At 39.9% G+C, this 16741-nt stretch overlaps 1 protein-coding gene across 1 annotated transcript in view; it reads left to right on the forward strand.

Annotated features, from left to right (window-relative positions):
- Window positions 1–12923, forward strand: part of LOC117750341 (neuroligin-4, X-linked-like) — a 13084-nt gene extending 161 nt beyond the window's left edge. Inside the window, exons 1-8 of the mRNA XM_034561503.1 lie at window positions 1–323; window positions 1333–1485; window positions 4467–4652; window positions 5253–5703; window positions 6213–6426; window positions 7072–7196; window positions 10320–10929; window positions 12516–12923. The exon at window positions 1–323 is cut by the window's left edge and continues 161 nt beyond it. Of these exons, the coding sequence (XP_034417394.1) occupies window positions 1–323; window positions 1333–1485; window positions 4467–4652; window positions 5253–5703; window positions 6213–6426; window positions 7072–7196; window positions 10320–10929; window positions 12516–12923 (2470 nt within the window). The remainder of the gene's footprint in view (window positions 324–1332; window positions 1486–4466; window positions 4653–5252; window positions 5704–6212; window positions 6427–7071; window positions 7197–10319; window positions 10930–12515) is intronic.
- The last annotated feature ends 3818 nt before the right edge of the window (window positions 12924–16741 follow it).

Consider the following 16741-nt stretch of genomic DNA (forward strand, 5'->3'; position numbering starts at 1 on the left):
GGTGCAGGGCCGTATCCGTGGCATACTGACCCCGTTGCCCTCCGACCTCCTGGGGCCCGTCATCCAGTACCTGGGAGTACCATACGCAAGGCCTCCAACAGGAGACCGGCGCTTCCAGCCGCCCGAGCCTCCTTTGCCCTGGCCAGGAATACGAAATGTGACGCAGTTTGCTCCAGTGTGCCCGCAGTCGCTGGATGAGAGGAGCATGTTGGGAGATATGATGCCGTCCTGGCTCACGGCTAACCTGGATATAGCTGCGACGTACCTCACTCACCAGAGCGAAGATTGTCTCTACCTCAATATCTACGTGCCCACTGAGGAAGGTGAGTGAACCTAAAAGTGTGCACAGACTCTCTGCAGGGTTAGAATTAGAGTGACATATTTTAATTCATTCACATGTAAGGTCAAAACAGAGTGGCAACAAAGTGGCAACAAACAGTTGTGGCATCCTTATGATGACCGCAAGATAATTTTGAGGGTGACGTATGATTAAATATGAAAGGGTCCAGTAAGGTCACAGACAAATCCTTCTTGAATAAATAAATAACATTTATTTTTTTCACCTGGAGCACTTTTCTCTCTACCCCTCTTTGGTTGAACCGACACTTACTATGCAGACACCTGCGTCAGTCGCCAAGGGGTTTACGCCTTTACTTGTGGAGGAAAGTGGGAAGGACACAGACTCACTCATGCATACATATTGGCTCATACACATGCATGTGACCCGTCACCCCGCACACACACACAGACACGCACACACACACACACACACACACACACACACACACACACACACACACACACACACACACACACAAACACACAATGGCAAGCATGAACACGCTCACAGCCTCAATTTATATCCACCCACTGAGAAATGAAGGAAAAGAGATTCGAAGCATAGGGGAGAAAGAGAGCCCACAGAGTGATTAAAGGCTGAGATACATACAAATGGTTGGGTGGACAGTCAGTCCAACACACACACACACACACACACATATACTGTCGATATGGACATTTATTCAAACAACAGACAGAATGGAGGCAGAAGGAAGGTGGGTGGATTTGAGCTTACAAAAATGCATTCTGTGTAGCACTGGCATCAGGTGCTTCAGTGATGTCACCCAATGTCAGCCCATATGTTGCTGTGAATCTATCTATCTATCTATCTATCTATCTATCTATCTATCTATCTATCTATCTATCTATCTATCTATCTATCTATCTATCTATCTATCTATCTATCTATCTATCTATCTATCTATCTATCTATCTATCTATCTATCTATCTATCTATCTATCATCCTCTGTTTCTCTCTCTCTCTCTCCCAGACATCCATGAGGAAGGGGGTCAGCGGCCGGTGATGGTCTACGTCCACGGGGGCTCATACACAGAAGGCACTGGCAACATGATGGATGGCAGCGTGCTGGCAAGCTACGGCAACGTCATTGTCATAACCCTCAACTATCGCCTCGGAGTACTGGGTAAAATTATATCTCTTTATAGCGAATATATCTTCTATATTTTTTACCATTTGCTGAACACCCCGGTACTTAAAGGTAATATGACTGTATATTTGTTTAGAATACAGCATTTGTTAGCATCACTGTTAAAGCAGACCTCTTGTTTCTATTGTGACGACCCACTCACTCTGCAGCTGGGTCCCCAATAATTTTTCATCCTATTGAGTTATTCTGCAATTGAGATAACTATATCTGGACAGAAGCATACATTTTGGGCACATGCAACCAGGGAGAAATCTGTAGTGAAACAATCCACATTTTAAAATGGCTGTATTTGTGCTTCAACACCCTCCACCTTTGTGCAAGAAAAAAAGCAGTACAATTACTGCCATGGTGCTCTGGGTATTCTGATAATATCACTGTGGTATTATGCACCCACTCTGGTAATTTACTTACTGTTTTGGGCGATGAATGGATAATAATTGGAAATGCAATGTTCTCTCATCTTTTGCATTTATGTAAGTTGGAAATTTAGCTTCTTCTTTTATGAAATAGCTATATGGATAGATGCATCACCTGCTAGAAGACCAATAAGCTAAGAGGAGGTGGTGTGGGAAGAAAAGATGTCCATTACAGTCAATTATATGATTTCAAACTGTAGTTAGGTATTGATTAATGTTCACATAGGATGTTTTTACATAATACCATCGTCAGTGTTGCCATTTCAATTGTGCTTTAGTCTTTATTTTGCTTTGGGTTGTTAGGTTTTTATTGGGTGACTTATGTATTAGTAAAGAGCTATTATTAATTATTGATGCAATGTAAATGCTGTTTCTTTTAACAATAAGGATTATCCATAGTTGTTCCTCACTTTTAATGTGACACATTTCTTTACATTTACATTATATTCATTATCTGGATTGTGTAATCCTTCAGCAAGATATAAAATATGAAAAACATGAGTTGTTTTCACCCAGAGTGCCATTTTGTTTTTTAAGTGAAAACATGTTCAGTTTGGGTGTCCCAAGTGGAAATAAACCCCCTGAAGTCATTTTTTCCACGACTAGCGACTCAAATGTGATCCTTTATACCTCCATGACTCTCTGACTCATTGCTCTCTGAACAGTGAAAATCTGATTCCCTGTGGTTTTTTCTAATTTTAGACATCCATGCAAAGCACACAGGCTGAATAAATAGAATATCTTAGAATCCTGGTATTTAGGTTTTTTGCAGCTGTAATTATACATATTACAAAGCCTGAGCATGGTCACTGGGGGGAGGGGAGGGGGGTTAAAAAAGACTTTGAAGGCATCATTTACTTTAATAGTAGTTTGTGTGAGCACAACATAACTTCATATTGATTAAGTCACAAGCTGCACATCACACCATTGGTTGGGTTAAATCATGTCCTGACTCTCATTAGGAGTTGCCCCCCTTCAATAATTAATTTGAAGAGATTAATTAAAATGTGCCATGAGGTTAATAAAATATGAGCATGCAGTATGAATTTAGCCTATTCAACAATATGAAAAATGATTGGATCCACATACTATTATTTCTTTATTGTACTTGATTATGTGTATTTAACATTGCAGACAGTGACATGATACTTATATTTGAATAAGGCATTTGATCAATTGTATGTAGATGTATCAATCAAAATGTACTTCCTATAAGAGAGCAACGATAAAGGAAATATTCGTACAGCATTTGGCTGCGTTTTCCTGTAATTATTTAGTATACTTATTTAGCTTTCTACCTTTTTAATGCAGTTTTAGCACATGTTATCATGTAAACACACCATTCATGTTACTACTGTATGAGATATATTTCTCTCCCAGAGGGAAAGAAAATCCTGGGTCGTCCTTTAATTAGGCGGAGAATGTTTATGAAAATGGAGCGGAGTAGAGTTGTTTACATGGTAAAAGGTTAAAACACTCAACAACAAGCTATTGGTTTGAGTATATGATATCCATTCTCTGTTTTCTGTATTTTAGAAGCTTTCCAGACATTTTTTAGATTTAGATTGTATGTGATGGCATAAATCTGCATCTGCTTTGTGGGTGAAACGACAATTTAATTCTGACCTTGGGGGTAAAACGGTCGCTACATCTGTAATCATCATATTGAGCTAAACAAATCCAACATGCTTCTTTTTGTCTTCATCTCCATCCTCTGTGTTTGCACCACCTCCAATATGATCATCAACATCATCATCACCACCATCATCATCTAGCAGTGTCTTCCTCTTCTTCTTCCTCATCATTGTCATCCTAAATTGGATGCAAGAGGTGAGCTCATATACTCAAAGTGAATCTTACTGTACTATGAAAGTACATCAAGTATATATATGAAGACATTCTGAAACAGTTTTTTTTTTACAATTACATTTTTATAATTTACTTATAATGTCTGTTTTGCACAAGATACATTTCTGACAAATTTCACATATGTGATGTCTAATTTCAACAGCGTCATCTTTCTTGCTCATTACACTCTTGCAGTATGAAGTGTAGTGAGCCATTAGGATCCTTGATGTTTACTTAACACCGTCAGCAGTAAAGGGAATAAGGGATAGCTGCATGTGTGCGTAGGTTTATGTTGAGTTGTGTGTAAGTTGATTTTCCGTTACCTGAATACGGTTGTATCGTTTATCATTTAATCCAATTTACAAGGGATTTTAGGCGAGGCACCTCATTTTTCATTAACATCTCTTATATGGTGATAAAAATGCTTTAAAAAAAAAATGCATTTTTAATCATGCATTAATTAATCTTAACAGTGGGAATGTCACAATGTGGGAATCACCTCCCTATGTGTTTGTACATTGGAAAATGACTTTCCAAAAAGTCAGCAGGACAAATCTTTTTTGATCCACTAATTATTTATACACAGTTTAACCAATTCTCAGTGTTTTTTTCTTCATTTCATAAGTCATTGGACATATTGGTAGTATTGTACTGTGTGTTGAAAACAACATCTCCCTCTCTGTCTGCCTGTAGGATTTCTTAGTACAGGTGACCAGGCAGCAAAAGGGAACTACGGCTTGCTGGATCAGATCCAGGCTCTGCGCTGGGTGAAGGAGAACATCGCAACCTTCGGAGGAGACCCGAGCAGGGTCACTGTGTTTGGTTCGGGGGCCGGGGCCTCGTGCGTCAGCCTGCTCACCTTGTCTCACTACTCTGAGGGTAAGGAAGGAAGAACCAGTACACAAAAACCCTTTTTTTATTTTTGTGTTTTTTATGTTTTATTCATTTGAACTTATACGGCATTGATGTTGAAAGGAGCATAGCCTGAGAGACAGTTGGGCATCTTTGCTAGTTGGCAATCAGAAGGGTGCTCTGGCAGCTGGGACTCTCATGGTTATTAAACCTTTCATGGTTTCCAGTGGACCGATACAGCTTTCATTTACTGGTGGAAATGCCTGAATAAACCTTTGAATTCTCTGAATAATACACCCTGCCCGTGACTCATATAGCTAAGAGTTCTATTATTTTAAACTGTTAACCCTTACCTACTTGAACCAGATGCTCTAACCATGACCCGTCATCCTTTTGAATAATGCATGTCGGTGACTCCAGTGTTTTTCTTGCCGTGGGAATAGTTCTGCATCTGTTTATGTATGCAAATGTGCAATCATACGGATGCATTCATGCATGTGTGTGTGTGTGCATGTGCATCCATAAATGTATATATGTGTGCGCCTCAGTGTATATGCTTCGTACGCTCATATTTGTTTTTATGTATATGTGTGTGTGTGTGTGTGTGTGTGTTCATGTGTGTCTCAGACCTGTTCCACAGAGCCATCATCCAGAGCGGCAGCGCTTTAGCCAGTTGGGCGGTTAACTACCAGCCAAGCAAGTACGCTCGGCAGCTTGGTGAGAGGGTGGGCTGCGGCATCGATGACAGCACCCAACTGGTCGCCTGCCTTCAGGGCCGGAGTTACCGCGAACTTGTAGAGCAGAGCATCACGCCGGCCAAATATCACACGGCTTTTGCACCAGTGATTGATGGCGACGTTATACCGGATGACCCCCAGATTCTGATGGAGCAGGGAGAGTTTCTGAACTACGACGTGATGCTGGGGGTTAACCAGGGCGAGGGAGTGAAGTTTGTGGAGGGCATTGTGGACTCAGAGGACGGTGTCACGGCTGAGGACTTTGACTTTGCAGTATCAGACTTTGTGGATAGTTTGTATGGATACCCCGAAGGCCGAGATACGCTGAGAGAGAGCATAAGGTAAGTGCGTCTGTAAATGTCTGAATGTATTTAAGGAACAGTCTGTAGAAAGAAAAATAAAATGTTTGTACATTTTGCCCAGATTTAGATGAGAAAAATGCTACCACTCTAATGTCTGTTTGTTAAATATGAAGCGATAGTAAAGAGAAGGTTGGCTAACAAGACAGACAACAGCAAGCCTGTCTCTGTCCAAAGGTAACTAAATCTGCCTCCCAGTATCTCAACAGTATACTGATTAAAGTGTTATCACTCATTACTTTGATCGGTACACAAACCACAGTGTGAAATTGACAATTTGTGTTATTTCATGGGGTTATGTAGTTGGAGTATTTCTTGTCCTTGAATCTTGGTGAACATTTTCTCATCTAACTCTTGGCAAGAAAGCCAATAAGTGTATTTGTCGAACGATTCCTTCAAATGTTTAAAAAAATTGATTTATTAACTTTAGCAACAATGAAGTATTTGTTAATAGATTCGTTGATAGCTAACTTGAAATGTGTACACTAAAGGTTCATGTACACGGACTGGGCAGACCGTGACAATGCAGAAACCCGGCGGAAGACTCTGGTGGCGCTATTCACAGACCACCAATGGGTGGCGCCAGCTATCGCCACAGCTGACCTCCACGCTCAGTATGGATCCCCCACCTACTTCTACTCCTTTTACCACCACTGCCAGAGTGACGCCACGCCACCTTGGGCTGATTCTGCCCATGGTGATGAGGTACATTGACGTGAAAGTGTTGTATTTGCAGAGATAACGTTAGGGACAGTGGTGGCAAAAACATGATATTAGACATCAAGGAGAGGAGTAAATATAGGACATTTTAGTTTGGGTACTTCAGACCGAGGCAAAAATGAAAGTGACCAAAATATTTTAGAAATCATAATGCGATGAATCAGGAGCTCTCGGTTTAGTGCTAACCGTGAAGTGCTGCTTCATATTGATTTTTTCAAAGTGCTTAATAAGTGGAATCAAGCAATCTACAGCACAAAATACTTGAAATGTTCATGGAATGTGTTTTGCCGCAGTTCTGATTTGAAAGCTGTTGTATATTTACCGCTGTGACGATTATAGTTTATTAATATAGTCTTTTACCCTGCACTTGTCTGTCTTATGTTCAGCGCACTGCATGCGTGTATGTGCATGCATTTTGTGTTTTTGAGGGTGGATCTTATCAAACTGAATATGGATTTAGTGAATTTAAGTTCACTACAGTTACACATGAAACAGTATTTGTCTTCACTAGAATGAGGTTTGAGTTTGTCATGATTCAGTGATGGTTCCAGTTCCAGTCAAGAGAATGAATGTAATCTGTTGGCTCCTACCGTACGCTACCCTAAAATATGTGTGTGTATGTCTGCATAGGTGCCCTATGTGTTCGGCGTGCCCATGGTGGGACCCACTGATCTGTTCAACTGTAACTTCTCCAAGAACGACGTGATGCTGAGTGCTGTTGTCATGACTTACTGGACCAACTTTGCCAAGACTGGGTGAGCTAATAAAATGTTCACTGATGTGAGACGTTGGTTTCAGTTAGGAAATCCTGCTGAAAAGAGTTTTTCACTGACTATACTGTATAAAGACAATTAAGAGAACAAGAGCAAACAAAGCACAGCTTCAGCATGACTCAGTTCTCTTTATTTCTGCCTTCTTAGACACAGAAAATGGCTTCTAATTTCGGCTACCAATATCTTATCCCCACCCACATGTAGACCATGTCTCATGATAACGAATGAAAGCCAGGCTAATTAATCACATTTTAAAACATGAAAGAAAATGTCAGAAAGACATTATCCTCCATCTTGGACGCGCTGCAGAAAAAAGGTTTTGGCAACGCAGACGGTTGTTGCTGTAACTGTGGACAGCTCACTCTCGATTTTACAGGAACAAATCTCCTCCAGGGTCAAAAAAAGTCAGCCAAGACTCAAGTCTGTGGTGTCATCAAGATAAACAGCATAGTGCCTCTCTCATACATTTTCTTTACGTGTAATTTGTTGGACTGATCGATAGTTAACATGAATATGGGCATGGAGTGTAATTATCTGGCAGGGTTCACACAAAGAGAGGTCAGTCAAAACTGCACAACATCGAGGCGATGATAACAACTTTCGATTAGCATTAAGTAAATGGCGGCAATTAGTAGGAATTTGAGACAGATCAGCATAAATCCATTTCTCTATCATGTTTTCCCCATCGAGATAAGTAACATTTTAATTGCATGTACACAAATATGAAATACTGGATTTCATTTGAAATGGAGGTCAAAACTGAGTGAAGCTGGAATTTAATGATGCGTTGAATTGAATTGACACCTGAATTTTAGAGCAACAAAAATAATGAGCTGACAGGCAAAGGATATGTTATTATTATGTCTTTTCTTTCAAATGGTCTCTGAGGTCTCTCGAGAAGACAGTACTTTAGATACAATTATGAAAGCAGCACTGCAGACTAATTTTGGCAGATTCTCTGTCATGTCAAAATCTCGATGTTGTCTTTCTTCTTTGGGCCAGGCTTGAGGAAAACCAACGTCATGTCCTAAAAGAAGGATGACAGATGGACCACTCTTTAATAATCTTCTATTCTGTTCTGATCTCTTCTCAATTCCATTTAAATTAAATTAAATTAAATTAAATTACATTAAATTTTTTTAAATTAAAGTCCATTCAAGGGCTTTACAAAAGCATCTTACAAGAACTACAGCTAATACACATCGATCATATATTTATAGACAATACACAAAAACAGTAATAATGGCACCACATAGATACATTACATATCACATATACATATCATATCAATATCATCCAAATGGTCCAAATATGTGTGCATGTGGGGATGTGTGTTAATAATGAATGACTATGTCAAATACTTTATCACATTTAGTTATGTTTTAATTATATGTCCCTCAGTTTGTGACATGCAGTCACATATTGTGCAGCTAAATCACATCTTTCTGTCCTAATAGAATGTGTTGTTTTTCACTGTCATCTAGTTCTGTGAAGTTTGGGATAAACAAATGAAATTTCTTGAACTATTCTCCTGTGATATTATTAGTTTAGTCACATTTTAGGAGGAAGAGCATCTCAGTCTCTCCTCTCCTCTCCTCTCCTCTCCCTGTCCCTCTTTCGACATCCTCATTCAGTCACGATCAAAACTGGTGCAATGATACAGAGAGCTCATTCAATACATTAAATCAAAATTAAAATGATCTAAAAAAGCGTCTAGATATCCAATTTGTTAAATTGAGAGTAAAGTGACCTGCCGGTAGCTCAGAATACTACAGTTGTAGAAAGGATCCACATTCAAACGTTTAGAACCCCGACAGTCCACTCTGATAAGAGTACCTTTTATCTCTCCACTCTGACATGATATACAAGATAAAAGTAATTGTTGAGGATGGACCCTCTTTCTGCAGTGCTTGAAGTGAGTAATTACCAGTAATTAATCCAATCGAGGCTCACTCCACTGAGGCTTCTTCAGATTTACAGAGACATCTGCAGTCTAGACCTTGATCTAAATCACCATAGAGCCTTGCTATGTCACAACATACAAAATTAGGACTGTGCTTGTACATATTTTGACTCTGGCATTTAAATAAAAGACATTAAGTCTTTAATGCAGGTGCATGAAGGCCATCATGTTGCATCCAGTTAGCTGTCTCTAGCCTGAAGCCTGTGCTGTGATTGCAGAGCAAAATCACAATGGAGGGTTGTTAAGATTTCAGTGCGGATTTCAATCATCAATGTGGAACTTTCTCTGAAGAAAGATTTCACCCGGTTGAGAGCACCTCGCGTGGTGATGGAACTTTGTCACAGCTCAATTTAAAGGAGAGGATATGATGCTCCCTGATGTATATTTTGTAAGTCGTATTAATCCTCAGCATGCGTGTGTGTTTGTGTGCTGGTAGGTCTTTACACTAGCTGCCTCTTTTTTGCGCCTTTCATAAGGTGTTGATTGACAAGTGAGCACATAGTGTGTAACTGGCAAATCTGTGAAGATGTGCCGATCTTTAATTTACGGCTTTTTTCGCTGCTCGAACAAATAAGTCGTAAATTGTCAAATAAATGCCTGTCCGTATGCGTCAGAGAGGTGATTTTTCCAGATATCTTCACAATGCAACACACACATCTTTAGAGGCGCAACTATCCACACACAGCCGCAGGCGTTTCAACTGTGTGTTATGTAACTGACTTGTTTTGTAATGGACATATTAAGTGGACACAAATCAATGATCTGCAACTGAATCCCCTTTGAGCCACAGTATGTTTACAGGGAAATGAAACCTGTTTTGCTTTGACTAAATATTTCTTGACGCAGTTTGGGGTTTTGTTACTTGATATTGATTTAGAATGATAAGTGCCTGCTCTGGTGAAATGATTGGACAGCATTAGAGAAAGTCATATCCTGAGAGGAGGGTAGCCAGCTGAAACATTGGTATTTATGGTAGAGCACAGAATCATTGCATTACAACCCTGTATTTTAAAAATACAACCTTTGACTGTAAATATGTGGGCAAATATATAAAAAACATAACCAAAAAAGTACACAACCACCAACTCATCCAGATGATTAAATAACCTGTTAATGAACTAATTATGTTTCTCTCTTTCTAGTGACCCAAACCAGCCGGTTCCTCAAGATACTAAGTTCATCCACACCAAACCTAACCGTTTTGAAGAAGTGGCTTGGTCTAAATACACCCCTAAAGAGCAGCTGTATCTCCATATTGGCCTGAAGCCTCGTGTCAGAGACCACTACCGTGCCACCAAAATCTCCTTCTGGCTCCAGCTGGTCCCTCACTTGCATCATGTCAATGAGCTCCTCCAATCGGTGTCCTCCTTTACGCACAGTCCCTCTCCACAGGATGATACTCCTTATTCTTACACGAAGCGTCTAGCCAAAGGTTGGCCGCCTAGTAGTACACGTCATCCAGGTCCACAAGGAGGTACTCCACAGCCGCCAGAGTCTGCTTTAGGCCAAGGTGGAGAGGAAGACGGGGTCCGCGTGCCCACCGAGGACTACTCAACTGAACTCTCAGTGACGATTGCGGTGGGAGCTTCCCTGTTGTTTCTTAACATCCTCGCGTTCGCAGCACTGTTGTACAAGAAAGACAAGAGGCGTCTGGAGCATCGTCGGCCACGTCCACTTCCTCCCCCCAGACGAGACATCACGCCCGCAGATGTCGCGGCCCACCTGCAAGGGGAGGGACTGCTGTCATTACAGGTGAGTCGTGTGTTTCTGCATTCATTGTGCTTGTGTGTGCATTTCTTTTGACCATAACTGAAGCCACAATGTGGAGTGTCTGTGTTCTTCTGGAGCTCCATTTAATTTGTGGTATAAAAAAAGAAAATCATGCTTATTGTAAATAATTGCACACATTATTCTGATACTATATATTTTCAAGTAGCATCGAGCCATTTGAGGTTGTGACTGAATAAACTACTTTCTTGCCAGTGGAGAAGCTGCCAGTAGAGCTCTTCTGCAAAACACAGCCTGTCATCTCCAGACATTCTCAGTGCAAGGATGTGTGTGTTTGTGTGTGTATGTGTCATTGTGTTTTGATGCGTGTGCGTGTGAGAGCTGTGTGCAATTTCCAGAATTGCTTCCAATTGCCTCCAATTCATCCACTGACTATTTGGCCTCTTTTGAGCTCAGTTAACGGCTTTGAAATCTCCCACAGTGAGAGCTAGATGTCAGATCTCTTATAAAGCAGGCACATAATGTTAATTGTCAATTGAACCACAGTAATGTAGTTTGACATTGCAGCTGCTTTTATAATTGTATTAGACTATTTGAAATATCTTTGTATGGTGTTTTTAGCTTTATGGGCACCAACAGTAGGCCTGACGTGATGAGGAAAAATGTTATTTTATTAATCTTTAAAAAAATCTTATTGTTATTTTGTTTGCTAAATCCACTGGAAATGATTCAAAATAAGTCAGACGTGGTTTAATGATTGTGACAAATAGCAGTGACACAGTTTGACTGTTAGATGATCGATCTAAAACAAATCTGACTGGAATAAACCCTAAACTTACTCGCACATTTTAATGGGTCATGGTGGTGATTTTAAAACTGTATGCTTGTATTTGCTTGATTTTTACGTGAAGATTACGTATTATATATATATATATATATATATATATATATATATATATATATATATATATGATAATTAAGCATTACATATATATAATGCTTAATTTTCACATTGCATTTAAATCTCAGTGATAATTAAGCATTATTAGATCAGAAGTTGGTGTTTTACACATACAGAACAATGGAACACAGTTAATTTAATTTGATACCTGATTATCCATACATTTACAATACAATAATATATATTGACTTAAAAACAATTAGCAAACATTGCCTTATAGCGTAACCATAATAACATGGAACTTGATTACAGCAGAGTGGATTCATCAAAAATAAATCAGGAACTATTCTGATTTATTTTTTCCATAACATTCTCTGGTTCCAGCTTCTCAATTGTGAGGATTTGTTGATTGTCTTTGTTTTATATAACTGTTAATGGAACATATTTTGGATTGTAACTGTTGGATGGACAAATCATGCAATTGGGCTTTGGGAAATGCTGAATATATTGGATGTTATTAAATAGTACAAATTAATTGACTATAAAAAAAACTGTTTAAGAAATTGAAGAAATGAATTGGTAGATTCATAGATAATGAAAATACTTTGTAGTGACAGCCATGATTGATTATTTAATTATTCAGCTTCTTTCCTTCTTTGTGTCACCATTGCTTTATCTCCTGACATTTCTTCACCATTCAACCTTTTAGGTGAAGCAGCTGGAGTGTGATGCTGCATCAGCAGACGAGAGGAACAACACTCATCACCATCACATTCTGGATACGCTGGATGCCCTGGACGGCTTGGACACCCAGGACATCTACAGTACACTGGACACCGTGCGCCTCACCTGCCCACCCGATTATACCCTGACCTTGCGCCGCTCACCTGATGACGTCCCCCTCATGACCTCTCTGACCCCAGGATCACTGCCTGTGACTCCTGGGTCACACCCTGTTACCCCGGCGACGCCGATGACCCCCATGACGCCTGGATCAGTGGTGGGGATGAGGATGGGGCATCCGCACCAGGGATACACACACCATAGCCCGTATAGTAATACACACTTGCCACACACACACATCTCCACGCACACACACTCCACCACACGTGTATAACCGCAGCAAGATACTTGCACATACAAGGAAATAATTACAACACACACACACACACACATACTAACACATGCAGAACCACACACACACACACACACAAACAAACACGCACACACACACACACACACACACACACACACACAAACAATCACGCACACACACACACACACACACACACACACACACACACACAAAACAAGACTTAAATACCTCTACTAATTACCCTGCAGGATTGTTTCAGATGGAGTGACAGAAAGACATTTTCAGTAACAGGAAGAAAAGACAGACAGCTGTGTGTTGCACGTCGGGAACTAAAGACAAACTGGATCCCGGGAGATGCAGTTCTATGCATCATTTGCTCATAACCTTGAACGCGATGAGCCAAGGCATCCATCAAATGTTTCAAAACCTGCTTTGGATATTAAATCTCCTGCTTTTTCTACACCTGAGGAGGAAGAGGAGGACCGCTGTGGCAAAAGGGTCAGTTATGGATCAGTTTACATCTCCTACTGTACCTGTGCTGCACGGTGAAGCAGTGCAGAGACTGATCAGAGCACATGCAGATGCAGATGCAGAACTCAGCTAAGAAGTACCACACACAGACTGCTGATGTCAACTTGAACAACCTGTGAAATGTGAATGTAGCATTTTTTTCCATTAAAAGATCAAAGGCCCTATCTGCCAAGGATCAAACTAAGCTGAAGAGAAAATAACACATTTTAGAAAGAGATGGATGTAAAGAAAGATAGAGAGGAAAAGGGGATTGAAAAAAAACAACGTTAGCTGAAGGAAAAGTTCAACAGAAGGTGGGGAAGATATTACGATTTTATTAAGAGGGTTTTAACAGCTGTGAGAGTGATAAAGACAAGAGATAGAGTGATATGGAAAACACAGGAATGTGCCAAGAGACAGAAATTAGCTTCAGAAGATGAAAGGGCCTCTGAAGTGTTGTCAGATTTACTGAAGAATCACTCTAACCAGCTACATGTTAAACTCTTGTAAATAGAAAGATACAGATGATATATTATGATTTATAGCATTTACCTGCTGTTGCATTAAAACATGACTTATTTAACCACATAAATGCTTTCATTTCAGATATTACTATATTATTGTATAGGTGTCCTGAAGCAAGGCTGGTTGTCTTTCTATCTCACCCACTGTAGTATGTACACAGTACTTTTATTTAATGGCTATATTTGCCATGCACAGTCATTTCTCTAATTCTTAACTCTGTAAACATCTCGATACTTGTTTAGTAGTTGAAGTATAGGCCATTTTCACACCATCTACTGTCTATTTGTTTCTCCATCTGATGACGAGCTAGTACTGTGTAGATAATGCAAGCTTGGTTTGATTGAGCACCAGCCAAAAACCATGACCCGATAATCCCTTCCCATTCTCCTTTCCCCTTGCTCCTAAAATGTCTCTTCAAGGCCTTATCTTTAATTCCTAATACACCCAACCTTAATCGGGGCTCAGTCTCTGCAGACAGACAGGTGGTGATGATTCAGGAGGTTCCAAGTCACATCTTACCAGGGGCCCTGGTAGTTCTACAAGAGCCCCTGCTTGAACTACCTATTGCTGACTGAAACCTTGTTAAAGTAAGAATTTAAAGCTTGACATTTCTCCACAGTGTCACCAATAATCTGTCGAACCCATATTTTAAAGTCTGGAGTTTGGTTTACTGTCTGCCGCCATGTCAATTATTCTGAGCCAAATTTGATTAATTAGCAGCAGCCTGGGTGGAGCTGAGGAGGGAGGATCAGCGTGGCTTTGCTTGATAGTTTGACTTGACATTGAAGGCAAGCACAACTTTAGAAGAAGGGGAATTAAGTATTAAAAAGCCACCACCAACATCTTATGCAAATAATGACTGATTTTATTTTAGAAAGAAGTTAAAGGTTTTCCTGCTGACTTGACGCAAAGCAGTAACCACAAGCGAGTGCTTGAGGGCGGTGGTTGTTACTGCTTTGCGTCATCCTAATGAGATTTGCAGCATTCAGAAAATGTATTTCAACCAATTCTTATTGACAATTCATGTGCCAGAGATCTAGAACTCTCATGGCTGCCATTACGAAATAACAAATGGTGAAACTCTGTCTATGTATGTTACTAAAGTGAAGATACAAACCTTATAAGTCAACTAAACAAGAACCCCCCAACTCCCAAACCCTGATCCTAACCAGTAGGCTAACAAAAGGCTCTAACCTTGATATTGTAACTTCCCTGTTTTATCCTCTTTTCCTGATCGTTCCCCCCCCCCCCCAGCCTCATCTGTGCGACTACATGCAGCTTTGTCACAGTGTGGCCTATTTAACCTCCTCTCATCCTAAGTAACTTCTTCATGAGAGATTTTAGTTAATTGTCATGAACAATGAAAGCCGAACAATTTGTGGATGACAAGCAAAGAAACTTTTACAAAATGATATAAAATAACATTTAATGTATGTTTGATTGACTGCATATTTTTTTCATATGGGTTTATTGACTCAGCGGATGGCTGGATTGTGTCAAGCATAAAACATTTTTGCTGCATTTTTGAAAAATAAAAATATCAGTATTTTACAATTTATGAGCATTGTAAATGTCTTGTATGTCTTAATTTAGAATATGTATGTTACTGTTCACAAGAATTTATAGGAGATCTGGGGGGTGGGGGCTCTGCTTATTGCATCCTCTATTTTTTACATTTAAAGTGATTTCTGACCACATAATGTGGCAAGTGATGCACAGTACACATATGAAATTAGCAGTGATATTGTTGTTCTTTTGTTTTAAATTGGTATTTGAGTTTTGGTTATCAAAAAGTTACATTTCTAACAAATTTGGTAGAATTTACACCGATCCTCAAAACCTTTTTGGAGACCCATTTATTTGCTTTCTTGCTGTCCACAGTGAATCTATAACCGGGACACAATGTGCCTAGATCAGCATTAAAAGTGAAAGGAGAGGGAAAGTAGTGAGCCTGGCTCTGTCGAAGGGTAACAATTAAAGATAACCAATTAATTGTTATTAAACCTTGTTTTTGCACAAATAAAAAATTGCTGAAATATTTCTCGGCTGGGATTAGTGACTTGCTGGAGTCTCCACTCACAATGATAACGAAACCCTATGAAGGTCCATATTCCCCGTAAAACCAACATTTGTACACTTTGGTTTTGTACATTTTGATAAAACATAAACATTTTAGTGGACCTTCAGAGGTGCTGGTCCGGAGACTTTTTTGTTCTTTTAACAGAGCCAAGCTAGCCTTTTCCCCCAGATTTCAGTCTTTATGCTAAACTAAGCTCATCGGCAGCTGCCCGTGGCTTCATGTTTAGCGTACAGACATGAGTGGTATCAATCTTCTCATCTAACTCTCAGCAAGAAAGCAAAATGTCAAACTATTCCATAAGATTAAAAAGCAATGTTAAAATAATTCTCTATGGATTATCTTTAGCTTTCCTCTATAGAGCATATGTTGTGCAATACTTAAATCCTTACCGCAGCAAAATAGGGAGATTTTTCTGTAAATCATTGGGACTAGAAGCCCCTGCCAGCTGGCCAAGGAGACCCTTTGAGATATGAAAGAACCAAATTAATGGCTGACTTCCAGACCAGACTGATGTCTCCAACAGTGTGTCCCCGCTCTAATCCCATTAACTAGATATAACTGCAGTTAATTCGATTTATGGCCAGCAACACATTAGAGAGCATGAGTTCAAGTTGTGACCAGGTGTTTTTTTGTTTGATGTTAGTGTGTGCAGAATGGGACCTGGGAAGCCAGAGTAATCATTCTACATTGACATTTTAATTTGACATTTCTAGAACCCCGGCCT

The sequence above is a fragment of the Cyclopterus lumpus genome, chromosome 21 (assembly GCF_009769545.1).
Source record: "Cyclopterus lumpus isolate fCycLum1 chromosome 21, fCycLum1.pri, whole genome shotgun sequence".
Taxonomy (NCBI): Eukaryota; Metazoa; Chordata; class Actinopteri; order Perciformes; family Cyclopteridae; genus Cyclopterus; species Cyclopterus lumpus.